The sequence below is a fragment of the Barbatula barbatula genome, assembly GCF_947034865.1.
Source record: "Barbatula barbatula genome assembly, chromosome: 12".
Classification (NCBI taxonomy): Eukaryota; Metazoa; Chordata; class Actinopteri; order Cypriniformes; family Nemacheilidae; genus Barbatula; species Barbatula barbatula.
The window spans coordinates 9146148-9164006 of NC_136775.1; the positions used below are offsets into that span (position 1 = coordinate 9146148).

At 40.8% G+C, this 17859-nt stretch overlaps 1 protein-coding gene across 4 annotated transcripts in view; it reads right to left on the reverse strand.

Moving 5' to 3' along the window:
- sema6cb (semaphorin 6Cb) overlaps positions 1-17859 on the reverse strand; it is a 109919-nt gene that overhangs the window by 25760 nt on the left and 66300 nt on the right. For all 4 annotated transcript variants that reach the window (XM_079469678.1, XM_079469676.1, XM_079469679.1 and 1 more), the window contains 12 exons: positions 14781-14971; positions 10789-10903; positions 9932-9989; positions 8437-8493; positions 7781-7882; positions 3487-3577; positions 3095-3217; positions 2894-2982; positions 2496-2713; positions 2179-2310; positions 1184-1339; positions 760-933 (listed from right to left, as the gene is read on the reverse strand). In XM_079469678.1, coding sequence (XP_079325804.1) covers positions 760-933; positions 1184-1339; positions 2179-2310; positions 2496-2713; positions 2894-2982; positions 3095-3217; positions 3487-3577; positions 7781-7882; positions 8437-8493; positions 9932-9989; positions 10789-10903; positions 14781-14913 — 1448 coding nt within the window. In that variant the 5' untranslated portion in view covers positions 14914-14971. The remainder of the gene's footprint in view (positions 1-759; positions 934-1183; positions 1340-2178; positions 2311-2495; positions 2714-2893; positions 2983-3094; positions 3218-3486; positions 3578-7780; positions 7883-8436; positions 8494-9931; positions 9990-10788; positions 10904-14780; positions 14972-17859) is intronic.

The window sequence follows — 17859 nt, forward strand, 5'->3', positions numbered from 1 at the left end:
GATGAGCTCACGTTTTGTTGTGGAACTTGTGAGTCTCAGCTGGAGTTGATGTTGGTTGTCAGATACACAGCGAGAACACAAACACGGGTGAGATCCCAGGAGTTCAATTAAAGCACCACACCTAAAATCCACCCCATTTTCCGCAGAAGAGTTTCTGCTGTCCTGATCTAGCACCTCAGCTGACATTAAGTCTAGGGTTGTCTTTGTGTACATGTTTATATTTGCCCGGGACCTGTCGATGGGGGTGAAGTGTTTGAGAAAAGAACTGATTAATAGTGAGGATGTGTCATTGTTTTGTATGTGTGAAACGAAAGACCCTTCCTTTAAAGAAAGTTGGTAACCAAACAATGGACACCACTGACTTCTATTGTATTGACACAAAACCACTAAGTGATTTCTCAAAATATCTTCTTTTGCAGCAGAATACAGGTTTTGAATGGCATACTGGTGAATAGATGATGAAATCACAATAAAACAACTACAGTTTTCATCTGGTTCACCTAATGCACATGCATATCCTGGAGTAAACAAAGCCAGCCACAAAGGCTATTTGAATGGCTTTCAAAACAACTGCTATCGTAACAATTTCTACCATTATTCTACTGAACAGCTCATCACATCTTAAAAACAATCCCAGAGCGGCATATAAAACATCAAACATCATTTTTACTTTTAGTACAAACATGCAAAACCACTTTGTTACTGCATCTGCACACAACACATTGTCTGAAAGAAGTATATGTTCACTATTAAACTCACTTGCTAGGGTTGTACACATCTATGTCCTCCAAGACCTGGGTGCTATATGTGGAGTTTGGGTGTGTGCTGGCAAGAATCTTCAAAACTCGCCCATTCTCCGAGCCCAGAAACAGAACCGTGTAGTTTTTATAAGGACCAGCTGCAGTGTCCACTGCGATCTGGGTCAGCTTAAACCTAGATAAAGAGTTTTTTTAGTAAACAAAACAAATCGCAACTATAAATGTTTATTTATCCATCAGAATTGACGACTGTTGCCATCCCTCTGTAGAGACGCAGATGTTAAGAAAAATATGCAAAAAAAAAAAACGGGACTGGGAGAGAGGAGATATAGAAGTGATTGGGAGAGATGCAGAAGGTGTTCAATGAGGAGATGACCTTCTACTGGAACATGCATACTTGTGTGCTTGTGTACTTGTGTGCATGCCTGCTTGTGGTTCGTGTGAAGCAAGGTCGGTTGTTGACTGATGGTACGGCCTCGTCCATTAGTGGGTACGACTTAATAAAAGTGAGAGTCTCATCTGGGAAATTTGTTGAGGACTTGTAACCAGCAGCAGGGCCATCACCAGCACAGGATCCTGGTCTAGAGAGAGAGAGAGAGAGAGAGAGAGAGAGAGAGAGAGAGATGACAAGTATGTTAATGGGTTAGTTCATCGAAAAATAAAGATTATTTCCTCATTTATTCACCCTCATGTCATTTAAAACCTGAATAGGATGTGGAACACAACAAAAGTGATTTTTGCGCAATGTCCCAATGGTTTTCTGTCCATAATATAAATCAATGGAGGCCAATGATGTTTGGTTACCTACGTTCTTCAAAATATCTTTTGTGTTCTGCTGAAGCCTAAAAGTCATACAGGTTTGGAATGACATGAGGGTGACCTGTCCCTTTAAGAGAGGTATGTCATATACTGTGTATATATATATATATATTCCAGATTGTTCTGGAAACACTTCTTAAACTCACGGACCTCACTCTTTTCATCATAATGCCATGCTACAAGAGTTGCAACTGACTTTAATCTCTCAGCTGCTCCCGACAACAGAGCATAATCTTTTTTCACACTGTTCTGGCAACACAAATGTGTCGTTTGCCATGCCAAAAAAGCACAGAAAAGAAGAAAGCATTTCAAGCAGAGAGAATCAGAATAAAGAGAGCAATAGATGAGACTTCTAACCAAGCTGTCTTCACTATAAAGGGACTTCAAAATAATCGAGATAAACAGCACACGCATACAATTAACAAGAGCCATTCCAACCATATGCCACTATGAAAAATTCTCTCCTGGGTCCATTAGGCCAAACAAACAGCTCTGTAACTCCAGAGACCCGGTCCAAGCAGAGCAAGACGACGAGGAAGTCTATCATTTGGGTGTGTGTGTTGATTTGTTTATTCTGGGGTCTTTTGTGTGATCTTCCCACCTTGGTTTGGGCACGATCTCATCAGGAACTGGCGTCCAGGCCGACTCGCTGTTTCGCTGCTCTTTAAATTTCCCGTTAAACACTTTTTCGATGTCGTCCATGTAGAACGCACACACAGCAGAACCAGTGATGCTGACGAGAGAGAAAAAGCTTGTGGGACAAATCTAATTTATCTAAACACACTATGTATTTTCAACAAACCTTTCCTAACCAATGGCTGTTTATTAAAAACAGACCAAATGGATTGAATGTAGGTGTATATTTGTGAGAAACGGAATGTGTTTGTCCATATTTCTCTGCATGTTGGGACGTCATACCTGTTGGCTTGAGTGGTAAAGACCCCCAGCACAGCAGGTCTGTGGTTAATCTGCATGACGTTGGTTAACGATTGAAGAACATCGAAGTAAAAGAAGGAATCTCCTGGGACCGAACAGTTCAACCTGGCCTTCAAAAAAGACGTCCAGTAGCGCTCCAGAACCCGCGGAGAACCGCCATTATCATTCTTGCACACACGAGCAACTCTGGAGAACACCACCTAGCAGTAAAAATGTAGAAAAAGAGGGACAGTTAGATGAAAGGATGTAGGTGATGAAAGTACAGACCATGACATTTTGGAGAATTACCCCAATTGAATTAGGATAGATTGATATAGAAACAGTATTCAATATTTAAAAATCACAAGAGTTCTAGTTTGGGAGAAATGTGTTGGTCTGACCTTGCCAAGGGTAGTGTACTCTACTGCGATCTCACTGAGGAAGAAGTACACGTAGTTTCCATACTCGATAGCATGCAGGAAATGAGGCTCTAAATAAACACAGAAAACAAAATTCTATATTTTCTTATTTTCTACCTCATTTTAAATGAATAAACAAAACACAACTCCTGACAGGTGTCAGAACCGGGTCACGTGACTCACCCCGTAGCCATTTCGAGTCGTATTTGACGGTGCGCAGGACAGGACTGCTCTCTCCCAAACTTCGATAAATCACTGCGTCACTTGCCAGAAAATCCGTCATCGTAGCAGAATAAAAGTCACCGCCTGGGAAGTGAGAAATGAGTATTGATAAAACAGCAACAACATCAAAGCTATAAAGTCGAGTTCAGTTAAGTTCAGCGTGTATATAGAAGAAAAAAAAGAGCATGGGGTGTTCACATCTCCCTGTTGTCCTTTATAAATCTCTATGCGTCTGTGATCACTGCAGTCTCGCTGCCACTTTCTGCGCTTTGTAAAATGTCATTCGAACACTAGTGAGATTATAAGAGATTTCGTGTCTGCCTCCGCAGGTGGCTGGTGCTCTGACAACTCACCGGCGAACAGGCCGACGTTGGATTGCCGTGATTCGAAAGGGCAGCGGGCCTGACCGACCACCTCCTCTCCGTCCTGCTCCAGTGACGACATCTGACCCGAAAGAGAAATAAATTAAATACAAAGTAAAACCCATACATTCCCAACACATCTCGGACGTTCATCCTACTGATGTAGCTGAATTCATCTGAAAGCGATCGGATGCTCCAGTTATTCTCAGTAAGCTACAGGGAAGTGAAAGTGCCGGTGAGCTTCAACAGGTCCGGGAGGTGCTAATCCGGTGAGGATGACACACAGCGTGACCCTGAATACCAGAATGCCCACAGGACCCTCACAGCAGTAACACGCTTCTAAATGTGTGTCCGTGTGTAATCCAGCAGTCTTTGTGAGGGCTTGAGGTGTGAATATATTTGTGGACTCGCACGCATGCCAGTGCCACCCAACAGAGGCAGTTTCCCTGTTAAAACCACAGGTGTTTAGCTGAAGCTCTGCCTATGACTAACAAGAGAAGTTGGCACACAGTTCACACCTCCAGTTCCCAAAGAGGAACAACACAAAGCATCCATGAAACACACACCACCCACCGGTCTACCGAAACACTTCTGCAACACCGGAGACAAGCTCGCAGAAAACCTTCAGCAAGCTCTCAGCCAGCAAACACTTAACATTTGAAACATCTGATGTTTTTACAAATATTTAAAGGGAATTTTTGTATTAAATCAAATATAATATAGAGTTAGGTACTGTAACACAGTTACTTGACATCATACTCCAGAGTTAAAAATATATTTCAAACATAACAGACATGGTTTACATATAGAAGTGTAAAGGGATACTCCAACCAAAAATGTTGTCATGAATTACTAAACCTCCAGTTGATTCAAACCTGTATATATTTATTTGTGTTCAACTAAACAAAGAAAGCTATTTCTTGTAAGCTTCTGACATTTCTGGGGCACCACTGACAACCATAGAAAAAAATTCAAATGGTAGTCAAAAGTGCTCTAGTACTTGCTTTGCTAAATTCCTCGAAAAACTAGAATTTTTCTATGGTAGTCAATGGTGTCCCAGAACTGTCGGTTGCTAACATTCTTCCAAAATTCTTTCTTTGTGTTCAATCGAACAACTTAATGTTCATTTTTGGTACAGTTGCAAAACAGCTACTGTGAAGAGTCAGAAAAGGGGACAATGATCATAACCCGACGTTTTGGTGCAAGAAATACTAGACATATGAATGCTACAAAAGTCTAGGATATATCAAATGTTTATGCTTTATTCCTACACTAAGTCGCAATTCACAACCTCTCTTTGCAGTTTTTCACAATGCTCTCCACGGCTTGTGTGTAACCTCTGGAGCTGTGGGATGGGAGTGAAGGAATGCGTGAGAAGTTGAGACAGAGGAGCTGTGTGACATGATTAGCACGTTGTGACATATCTTCCCTCACCAGTGCTCTTACAGACCGGCCTTCTCCTCAGAGAGATGCAAAAATGAGACTGTGCGTAAAAAAAAAGAAAAGAGATAGGGAAGGAAGATGGCGTCAGGGTAAGGTGCATAAATCAGGATCTCTAAAGAACCTCAAATGGAAAAGTTGCACAGAAACATGTAGGCGCACATATGATTAAACCATAAAGTTCTGCTAATTTCTATGACAATCCATCATTCATAGGATAGTCCTGATTCATTGTCACACTACATACTGTAGCCCTTAAAATAAATCTAGAAATGTGTAAAACACATACACACCAAGAGGGGCGTAATTTACAATGGTGACAATGGGAACATGTCCCCTCCACTTTTCAAAATCCTGTTTGTGTCCCCCGCACTTTCAAATGAGTTTGTTATGCTTTTAAACCGTGCGACATCGTCGCCACAGAGTAGAAGGAAAGAGCACCTGCCTGTGTCGATGCGGGCGTCGCGTGCACACTCTAAAAATAGCTCACTGAAAGGTTGTTTTCAATCATATGGACAGCAGCAAGTGATTTTCTCCATAGGAAATCACATCTGACAAACTCAAAGTACTTATGTTTAACAACCTGAAACCAAATTAAATACTTTTTGTTTATTACTGATATCAAACATAAACATGATAACAGAAAAGTGTTATGTTCTCAGTTTGTCGCTGCCTTGAGCTATTTATGTGGTTTCTTTAAATATAAAAAAGCTTAACGTGAGACTATTGTTATCCTCGGAATAAGTGCTTGTTCTTTTAACAGTAGCTAATGTTATTACAATTAAGGTTTAATAGAAATTTAGTGTGGTTTTATGGTTTAATCAATTTTTTAAAACGATGCAAAACATAGGTATTTTAAGTTTGTGATGGTGAATTCCTTATGGAGGAAATCACCCACTGCCCTCCATCGGCACTTCACTCACTTTTTGGGGGGGATTTTGTATCACCATAGTGCCTAAACTGACTGTAATTAAATGCAGGAAATGCATTTTGTGTCCCCCTCACTTTTCAAACCAAAGTTACACCCTTGCAAACCAACATTAAAAGCAAACCACTGACGCACACTGTGGTGAGGAAGGCGGGACGAGAGCCGTGACGCGGGGCCGGTGGCGTGAGTGCTAAGTGCAAGCAGCTGTGCGCGCACCGGTCCCGCATCTTATCACGGAGGAGATTGGGAGCTTAAATGGATGTTCGGCAGGACTGTTGACGAGAGAGGACCGGGCCCGGACATATGTTTAGTGTGTGTATGTTTTATGGCCGGCAGTCTACCGTGAGGTGGCTGCCGGTTTATTCAGTGTTTATTGTTTATTGTTTATTGAATTAAAGTTTCCGTGTTTAAATGTTCGCCGGTTCCCGCCTCCTTCCTTCCCTTCTTACGAACTTTATTACATTGGTGCCGAAACCCGGGAGGAAGGAGGGGCATGCTGTCGAAGAGCCCTCGCTGCCGAGGGGCATCGTGGTGCGGAGGAGTTCGGGCAGCGCGGACAAGGGACGTCCGCCGGCGGCTGCCCGAGGCGGTGGTGCTGGAGCAAGAAAAATCGTCTGGGACGGAGAGCTCGCTGCCGTGCTCCTGGGCCGAGGTGGGATGGCGGCCTTAAGGAGGGAGCGGAGGGGTCGTCGCCGTTGGCCGTGGGCCGGAATCCTGTGTCCAACAACCATGAGGGTGAGGAACAGGAAACGGGGGACCCGCTGCTGGCTGCCCTCACGCCGAGGGCCATCGCCAACCGCCAGGAGGCGGAGGAGGATCGGGCCGTCCCCCCGACGTCCAGCACCACCGCATTGCACCGCGAGGAAGAGCCTCTCGGCTGGGCTGAGGACCGAGTGACAGCGTGTCAGGGAACCGGACAATTTTTTTTTCTTTTCCTCTCTCCCCTCTCTCGTCCCTGTCGCTCCGGGGGCTCCCGTCTCCGTTCTTTCGTCTCGCCGGTGCATACCCCCAGGCGCTGCCGACTCCGAGACTGGCTCCCCAGGGGGGGGAGTAGGTACAGTCTCGGGGGTGCCCCCCGGCCTGTAAGGGGTGATGGGGGTATGTGGTGAGGAAGGCGGGACGAGAGCCGTGACGGGGGGCCGGTGGCGTGAGTGATAAGTGCAATCAGCTGTGCGCGCACCGGTCCCGCATCTTATCACGGAGGAGATTGGGAGCTTAAATGGATGTTCGGCAGGACTGTTGATGAGAGAGGACCGGGCCCGGACATATGTTTAGTGTGTGTATGTTTTATGGCCGGCAGTCTACCGTGAGGTGGCTGTCGGTCAGTTACGTTATTGTTTATTTAATTAAAGTTTTATTATTGAATGTTCGCCGGTTCCCGCCTCCTGCCTTCCCTTCTTACGAACTTTATTACACACACATTAACACGTTTAAGAGGATACAAAATTCATCATTTTTTTCACTCTCATGTCATTCAAAACCTGCATATGATTAAACCTGCATTATGATTCTTAACAATATCTTGTTTGTGTTCTGCAGGAGAAAGTCTTACAGGTTTGGAATGACATGCGAACTACCACATAATAAAAAAAGAATTTTCGGGTGAACTATTCCTTTAACTTCTTGCAAAACTCTTCACTAAAATGCTTGTTGTTGAGTGACAGGAGAGGTCCAAATGTTGTTTGTAAGTCGCTTTGGATAAATTGTCTGCCAAATGTAAATGTAATTAATTAAAATGCCAACACATTTGGGATAAATGCTTGTGCGTTCAGACAGGTTGTCAGATTTTGTTCTTAAAGAGCCGCTTTGAATATCTACTCAGTTATTCAGAGTGATTTTTATTGTGTGTTTGTGTGTGTGTGTGTGTGTGTGTGTACGCGTAAATCTGTTTGTGAGACATATGTAGGCTTAACATACCTTGTAGTTGCGACAGGTGGGATTGAATGCGTTCGTTCCACACGCAAAGAGGGTTTCGTCATTACGTGGCACCAGCACTTTGATGTAGTTGTAACACTCATCCTGTGAGAGGCAGAACATTGGCTTTTACTCACTCCTGCATCACACGCTGACACATATACTGAATCATCTTCAAGTCACTTTTAACATGCACAAACAAGATTACCATCATCTCTATTCTAAGATGCAGTTTTTGAAACAGACAATATTATAATATCATAGGCTGCTTGTTGTCCAAAAATAGACCACTACAGACAGTTGTTACAGTATTTGCCATTTTCTTAAATTGAATACAATGTTCATTACGATTGGAAGCGTATTAGGGCGGCGCAATACATCGTGAACATCTCATATAACAACTTTAACAGTTAAGTTACATCAAAGTTTTAGGTTGATGCAGTTGATCACATTATGTAGCAAGTCATGGGATCTCATATCACATTTGTATATTTATCAATATTGTGTAAGCGTGTAATCCCTGTAATTCCTACTAAACTCAAACAGTTGACTTATTTTGTAAATTGTATAAATATGTACTTTTAATGCAGTACAGCTCTCTTGACCTTTAACTGTTGACTCTTGAAAAAGGCAGAGAAATAAAAGGTGTGTTTACTCACGCTGTTTTTCCCCCTGACTGTGCATTTCTCCACATCCTTTGTCTTCCATGTCAGTTTCTGCCACACAAACAAACACAATCACGGACATGTCCCTATTCACAACAGCTGCAATGAGAAAACTTATTTACTTCCATAAGCTTCACAGATAATAAACAAACAGGGAGAGGAGACTGAGCAACAGGGAGGAATTGAGATCTCACAGAGGTTGTTAACAAGCTGTGGGATGTGAGTTCATGCTTGTGTGTGTGTACATTTGCATCTGTGTGTCAGGGGTGGTGGTGTCATTAGGTCAGGTTGTATTACAGACTGCCCCCTCTTAGCCCACCCAAAAGGAACACCAGGCAATCAACACACTCACACAAACCATGACAGACTGAAAAAAATAAAAATACAACACAACGCTTTACCACAGTGTCATGAAACCTCATAAGAGGCCAGTCTGGAACACAGTGTGAACAGTGTGACAAAAATGTAGCTAAAGTAATGATTTTGCATTCTAAAATGCATCAAAATATAGTAATATAATAATAATAAAAATAATAACTTATTAAATACCATTTTAACTAAAATAATGTAATAATATGTATTATATATTTGAATTTACATTAGTGTTTCAGAATTTATATTTTATATCAGAATAAGGATTCTATCACTTTCCCTGCCACACTGGCTCTTTTACTGAGGTTATCGCTGTGGGATCGTGAAAGGATGCATGCAACATTGTCTTAAAATTTAGACTTTTTATGCTGTTGTATGTTGTAGAACAGCTATTGTATTAAGAGCAAAACCGCGATAAATTTAAAATGACTCATCTGAAGGCACTTCACTGGGCTTGGAACAGATTAAATAACATAAAAATCAAGAGAAATAAATCTGGTCTTGTTCTTTTGAAATAACTATGCACAAAATCGAACTTTCAGGTCTAAAATCTCCCAACACAGTTTATCCAGTCAACTCATTGAAACCCAACTGCAAAAATACATAAAATCCATCACCATGCATTTCAGCCTTGACTATTTAAACAATTATAATGTGATGTAGGTTTTGCATGAGCTGAATGGGACTGTGTGAAGTACATCAGACCAGAAAGCAAATCCATGACCAATGCTCATTTTATATGCAACAAGCTTAAACAATCATAAAAGATGTCATTAACATACGGCATGGAAGTCTTAATGGTACGATGGCAGAATCAGAATGGGAAATGATGGTGTAAAACAAAATTACAGCTGTTTTTGGTGTAAGAGACCTTGACTAACATTCCAAGTGGACCTCAGGGAAAAATATAAAAATCTGTAGAAAAACGTGTAGAATATGAGGCCTTTCAAGGGATCATAAGGAGAACTGCTCACTGCAAAATTCGATTTCTGAATGGTCCTTCCCCAAGGACAAATAAAATGAAATATTCCAATATCACACACTTCAGTGCAGATCTGTGAGAAAGAGAACCATTAGAAATGACTAAAACAGGAAGTTGAGGGCCAGGTGAGTTTACCTGTTGGGGGATGAGACGTTCCGCTGAAGCGCTGAGGTTAATGGCAAAAACGTGATCTCTGAAAAGAGAGATAAAGACTCAACATTTCAAAAAGCTGCTATTAAACCAAATCCGCCAGGAACAGATCAAATGCATTTGTTTGTGGGAAAGGGCAGTTCATGCCGTAAAACTTATGTTTCAACAGCACAACCTTAGAATTAATCCACGTTCAAGAAAGCATATTCGGAAACATAACCAAATTCAATTATGCAGTATCTGTTAGAGAGCATTCTTGTTTATTTTACAGTACTTTAGTTTTTGTATATTACTATTATTTAATCACCATCCCTGCTACTGTATGTTTTTTTCCAATAACTGCTTTATTTATTGTCCACAATAAATATAAATAGTTTGTAACAATAAACTAGTCAAAATTTCAAACTTGAAAATTGCGTGAGCAATTGAATTTCTTTTGTGCAGGTTCATTCGATACATAACAATATACTACAAATAACACTTCAAGTAAAATTGAAAGGGGCAGAAGATAGGAGAGAGAGCAAGAGAGAGCATTAAAGGTAAAGAGACATAGAGAAAGAGGAAATAGAATGAGTGAGAGAGGTGACGCACACAGAGAGAGCAAGCACCCATCTGTCTGCAATCCAGGTCTGAATGAGACTGATTGGCCCAATCACCCAACCCTTATCATTAGTGCGGGGGTCTTATCACTGCAGCCGTCTGGAGAAACAGTCCCCATGTGTATGAAACAGAAGGTTTGGAATTCCCAGCCAATGTTGCATCAAGAATCTTCCTGGCTGTGGTTTTCTCTGCAGTGGTGCAGTGTAAATGCGCGCGTGTGTGACTGAATTGGCATTGCATACCTGGCAGCAATGTAGAGCATGTGGTTAATCCGCAGCATCCTCTGAAAATCCAGCCCCAGTCTGGCAGTGTCGTTATCGGACATATTCCCCTGGAAATTGGGGTACAGGTAGGTGTCTGCAGAAGGGAGGAGCAAAAAGACATCAACAGTGTACTGTTAACAAGATTTCTATTATTATGACCAATGAATTATCATGACCTTTCTATTTTATTCATAGTCCTTGATGAATCAATAAAAAACACTTTAAAGAGTCTTTAAAGAGATTGAACTCTTAAACAGCAATCTAATGCTTTACATCTGTGCATAAGAAGATAGATTTATTTACTATATAATCTAAGACCCATTAACAATACCCAGTACACACCATGGTCTCTTAGCCGCCTTCGTGGCATTCCACAGCACATTAACAATAACCCCACATTGCTGTTTTTGTATGAGCTACATTAAAATGCACATTAAAATGAACACACGCAAGTTTGTTCGCTACATTAAACTATTATCATTTGCACTGGGCCCACTTTTGCACATTATAGATTCTTCACTGTCATTCAATATACAACGAAAATAGGAACATCCTACACTAGTGCACAGTTCATGTATTTTTTCCCATTTTGATGTACTCTTAGCTCTATTTTTATTCTTATTTATATTTCTGTTTTCTATTAATAGTATTTTGTATACCACTTTAATGTCATTGAAATGCACCAGTACACCAAATAACAAATAACATGACAATAAATGTGATTTTATTCACAAAGACTTGATTCATTTACTTGTGTACATTTTTGAAGATCTGTTGACAGAAACGCAATATAATGTACAAACTTTGTCTTCAGAGGAGTATAAAGGCCTTACATAACGAAGAGTCAAGTTTGTATTAACTATTTCTATCTACATACAACACGGGTCCCCTTGCATTCTACAGTAGGCCAAAACGGACAAATTTCGCAAATACGTTATCTCCCTTGACAAAGAACCGAAAATGCGACAACATCTTAGTTTTGTGTCAGCTGCTGTAGTGCTTTGAAAGGGAGGGGTGAGAGGGGGAGTGAGCCATTGGTTGCAATTCGCAACCTCACCAATACATGCTGCCAAATTTTATACAATGGACCTTAAAGGAATTTCCCTTCCATTTCTAGATCTGATGGCCTTAAGAGCACAAAATGAACTTGAAATCTATAAATATTTAAGATTTTGGCACCACCTAAAGCATTCAGTGATTTAGTTGTTCTCATCCCCCGACAGTTTACATAAAAATAAAAGGGGCTTCATATCACAGATCTCCTTTTGCAACAAGCAATGTTAATGTGTATTAACATTTTGACAGGGCAAGCACTCTTTGCAAATTCTACTTCTTGGTTATACCTCAAAAGGTTTATTTCTATGTCAAAATAAATAAATGTCAAAGAAGAGTCAAGAGGTAGTTCACAATGTCCTTAATTTGACATGCCCTTGAGCAAGTGACCTGCAAGACCTTTTAAATAGCTAAACTTAAATCCCAAATGTAAATTCCGGTAGACCTTTGCAAATAATCAATAACTTAGTGGTTTTAATTTCATTTAATACAATTAAAATATTAAACACAAAATAGTATATTAATTGTTATATTACTAGCCACTAGGCAGACCGATAACCAATCGCAAATGGAAGTTAACTTTAGGCCAGGTGAGGCTGGGTCATCGAACCATTCATGATACAGATAGAGAGAACCCTTATTCAACAGTATTCTTTCAGACTTATTTCAATTACTGAACAGAATATTCATAAGACTGACAATCATATTTACAAAGATGTGTGACAAATTGTCTCAAACAATTCAGCTCATACAACAAATAAAAATAAATAGCCTATAACTTAGGTTAACCAAAGTGTTACTCTCAAGATTGAGTAGCGAGTCTTTTCTTAAACATTTTAAAGAGCTACCACGGTTAAACAACGCAGACAGTCTATTTTTTTATCTGAACTGTTTGTGAACAAAACAAAATTCAAAACACTGTTTAGCAGAGTGCTTAGCAACTGTAATCTGCTACTGTGTGACCATAGCAATGTTTCTGGAATCTCACAGCAGTAAACAAGAAATACTGTATAGCCACAAACATTCAGAGCCATTTGGCGTCTTATATAGATACTTTTGACCAAACTAGGTTAGCAACAGGAGATACATTAAAACCCAGCGTTAGTCTGTATTATTATTGCTGCTTTATCTATGGTCATTCAAGGGATACTTTGCCCAAATTTTTTTATTCTTTCATCAATTTCATCCTTTCCCTTACCCTAATCCCATTCCAAACCCGTATGGCTGTATTCTTTCTTCAGCATAACACAAAAGTAGATATTTTGAAGAATGTTGGTAACCAAATAACATGGGCCCCTACTGACTTCCATTGCAAGTACACAAAACCCCAAAGACCTTTCTCAAAATATCTTCTTTTGCGTTCCACAGAGCAAAGAGTCAAAAACTTGTTTTGAATGACATGAGGATGAAAAACGTCTAGCATAATTGGTGACCTATTAAGGTGCTGTGATCCTTCCAGACTACATAATGTAATGTTTGAATATTTACGAATAAAAAATGGGTTGTACAATATAGTTCTCACTCCATTCAAATAACTGAACTTAACGCATACAGAACAAGATCAAGCTATCAGAATAGGGCAGAAATTACAACTGTTTGCAGGTACAGTGTATATGGCAACATGTTTAAATGATAAAATGCTCACAGCTAAATCTCAGAATGCAGAAGCACATACACACAAGCATACGCATACACATACAGGCACGCACGCACAGGTGGAAATAGTTGATAAATGGGCCTCATTACTCGTGTGATGTTCTTCTCTGAGAGCTCTATTAGCCCAGCTATCTGTAGCAATGGCTGTGAGGCTCGGTATCTCTTTTTGATCCACAGGAGGCTGCAGACTCGTCTACTCTTCCACCTCTCTCAAATAGAGGCCAGTCATTTCAACAGAACAAAGCACCTAGCAGGGCTCTTGTACCTGCTCAAACATAACCCCAGAGTCACCGCTGTCCGTCATGTGACATCCATCATGTTTTTTGTAATGACGGGTACTTCAGAGAAAACGATGCGAAAGAGTTGTGAGCCGGACTCACGTTAGAGTTACAGCTCAATAAGTTAACCGCTGAGCCACAAATTTAGCAAATTCTGGATTTTCTGTCTGTAATAAATAGGTAGCCTACAAAAACCTCAACTTCAAACACTGAACACATCTATCACACATCATTTGCAATTGAATAGGCCTTTTCACATCCCGCTGCTTGCTACACGGCCAAGACGAGGGGTTTTATTTGTCAATTAGTAACAAGTTCACAACAGCTCCGAGTGATGCTGTTTTCAGAACCAGTGCGTATGGATGCAAGGGAGCAGCGTTGGGAGGTAAATTGGGAGGGGGTAGATTAAGGTTGGGAACAGGAAGGTAGAGTGGGGATGGAGTTGGCACCCGTGACTGCTGATATGCGATTTTGGCCTGGGAGACGGTTTGCGTCTGCCAAGACCTGATTGCTTGGCAGGCATTTTACTTTTAAACTCTGCGTACGGTTTAATGCCTCTATTGCTATACCGTGCGAGATACTGCATTCATAATTCAAATTGCCTTCGAATTACAGAGATCTGACAAAACCGAGGTTCTGAGGCTCCTTTTTCTCCCCGAAGTTCTAAAACAAATCTGTGATAAATACTCATCACAGGCACGTATAATAGTGTTAGAAATCTGAACAAACTATTATTCTCATATTTTCATGTTTCATACTAAAAGAGAACATCTAAAAACAACCATAACAGTCTTTCATCATTTATTTATCCTTAGGTTGTTCAAAACATTTATGACAAATGAAGATATTTTTGGTGAACTATCCATTTAATATGTGTAAAATGGACATTCATAACCACGTAGCTGCGAGCTTGTTCAAATAACTAGTCGGCCCATCTGCCCTAAAGAAGCCAGCCAACCTTCATGACCCATTGCTAATACTTACGTTCACTGCCAATGGTGCTGATGGGCTCCAAGTCCTGAGGAAAGGGTGTGGCACCATGGCACAGGTGAGTTAGGCAGGTAAAGGTGAGGGTCAAGGCCAAGAGGGGCCGCGACACCAAAACCACCAACCTCATTTCAGCAAGAGCATAGAACTCAGCCACACAGCATGACCCAGAGTGAAGCAAACACTACCTGAAAGAGACCAGAAAGAGAGCAAAATTGTCAAATTGGTTTCAAAACACTTCACTTTAATATGTTTCTACTACATCTCTAAAGGCTTCCTGACCCATCCGTTATTGAACGACTGTGTCATTGTTAATTTAGTTTAATATTTAACCTGCAGTCTCGATGAGTCTGCCAGCGTAATCTTTTCAACAACACACATAAATTAATTTTAAAAACAAATCTAGATGAGGAAGTAAAAATCGAAGAACTGAGTGGGAGAGCACTAGGTGATATAATAAAGGCCCCTGCCTGGGGGACACCTTGCTCATTGACTTAAACTGTACAGTCTTTCACAGGTGACTTAACTCAATTAACCGCAAAGGCTGCTGGGATAGTGTTTCAGTCTGTCAGCTTTTACACGAGGCCAGCGGGGATGGATCAAAAACGTATTTTCGGGGCAGGGGAGAAATGAAAATCGCCTGCCTGAGAGTGCTATTGAAAATGTCTCTCAGGCTGAATTATTAATAACTGCTTGAGTGTTTATATTAGATTCATAATGGACTGAGATTCTAAGAGTAATGAATTCAGCATCAGGTTATTATCCATGATACAGAGCTGTACTTTAATCCAGTGGTTTTCAACTAGTTTTGATTCAGGATTTTACATCGAGCATCAAGTGGTGACCCCACATGGTACCCAATGTGTTTATTATATCAAAGCAAAATCTCTATGTTATTAAAACGTATATTGCTACTGATATTACTAGTAAAATCACCATGAACTGGATATGCCCAGACCAACAGTATGGAAATCTTGACGTAAACTAAAAAAAATTGCAATTTAATTTCTAAATGTCAGAGCCGCACGAAGCAAACGATAAAGACAGACAATGTTTATCCCTACTGCAAGAGAAATCCATGTTTAATGTGGCCTCACTGGCCTTCCATTTTTTGCATATGTACCAAAATACATAACAATCAGCTGCATAATATATGGGAAGCATTTAAGCCTCCCTTTAAAGGTTTATCAATTATTTTGCTTAATCTTAACTATGGTCAGCTGCCTGTAATGCTCTTCTGCTATCAAAACTGACATGCAGCCCATTTTATTGTTGCAAGCCACCAGACCGCAACTTCAGTAAACAGACTTACAGATTAATTTGTGTCTTATGAGAGGCCAGCGTGCCCTTTAAATTTTAATGGCCAGTTAGTATTTGGACCAGAATACAAATAGTCATCGGCTGTTTGAGCTTAAGCACTTTGGCAGTGTCAACATGGATATAAAGTCCCATCAGTATTAATGTCACCCCACACGCCCATGTGAACACACACCCTGTCAGGGCTATACAAAGGGACATTGTGGCCGTTTCTCAATTCCAGGAACGCAAAGAACGGACTTGTGTTCTTGTGGAGACAGTTCTTGCGTAGCAGCATTGGAAGAACGAACTTGGATGGACGTGCCGCAGTGACTTCTGGGACGTCAAACGGATTCCGTAGGCACGCAAGGCTGCATACGATGCATCTTTGATATCGAGAACACACCCGGTTACTTCCATGCATTCTCTGTTTTTGAGTATTGGACCGGACTTTGACAGTTATTGTTGATTGTGGTGAGGAAGGCGGGACGAGAGCCGTGACGCGGGGCCGGTGGCGTGAGTGATAAGTGCAATCAGCTGTGCGCGCACCGGTCCCGCATCTTATCACGGAGGAGATTGGGAGCTTAAATGGATGTTCGGCAGGACTGTTGACGAGAGAGGACCGGGCCCGGAAATGTGTTTAGTTTATGTAGGTTTTATGGCCGGCAGTCTACCGTGAGGTGGCTGTCGGCCACTTCCGTGTTTATTGTTTGTTTATGTTTAATTAAAGTTTTATTATTTGAATGTTCGCCGGTTCCCGCCTCCTTCCTTCCCTTCTTACGAACTTTGCTACATTGATGTATAGTGAGAACACGAGGACGCAAGACCGCTGAAGAACGCATATTGAGAAATGGCCTCTGTCTGAATATTAGCTATACGCAGAGAAGTGGCTTTGAGTGCTCCTATGCAGAATGTTCACACATTTAAAAAAACATGCGCTCTTTTCATTTATTACAGCAAAAAACTGTAAAACGCCACATTGCCCAGGCCAAAACCCAATTTTTTGTTTTTTTCATGTAGACCACTTCAGGAGATGTAAACAACGCTGGTCCAGAAGGACTTCAGGTTTAATTTTTAACACTGCACAAATTAGAATATGTAACAAATATCTTTAAGATTTAATTATATATGTAAAATAATCAAATAAAAAATATAATCCGGAAGTGCTGCTGGACCAGTGTTTACATCTTGCAAAATTGTCAACAGAAACAAACAAGCATGAGTCACAACCGTATATCAGTCTCATGACCGCAGAACATAAGAAGAGCTTCAAAGAATCGATTATGAGGCCAAGATCATGTGAAACGTAAACAGAGGAGAACAAATAAGTCTTTTCCAAACAAAACTGGGGTAAACAAGTGAAGTCAAGTGAAGCCAAGAATAACATTTTGCATAACTAGCTAAAAATATAACAACTAGATTTGTGACTGAAGCCAGAAAGTTTGACAGAGATACCCACAGGAAACATTTAGATGACATCTTTAATAAATAAAAAAAACAGCTATACCTACAGGTATCAGGTCAAAGTACTCTTTTACAAACTCTTGTCCCAATACTTATCACCAAACAGCAATCCCTTTCACTCAATGCAAAGCCCTCTTTAGAGATCCGAAAGTTTGAGACCGAGGAAGAGATAAGAGCAGACAGCTCATTCCTCCCAACCTCTCTCCGCTGTCATTAATACATGCTCCAAATGGCACCTCAATCAGCACTCAAAGCTGATGGGTGCGCTTGATAGGGCTGGGAAACCAGTGAATGTGTCCCTAAATTAATTAAATGA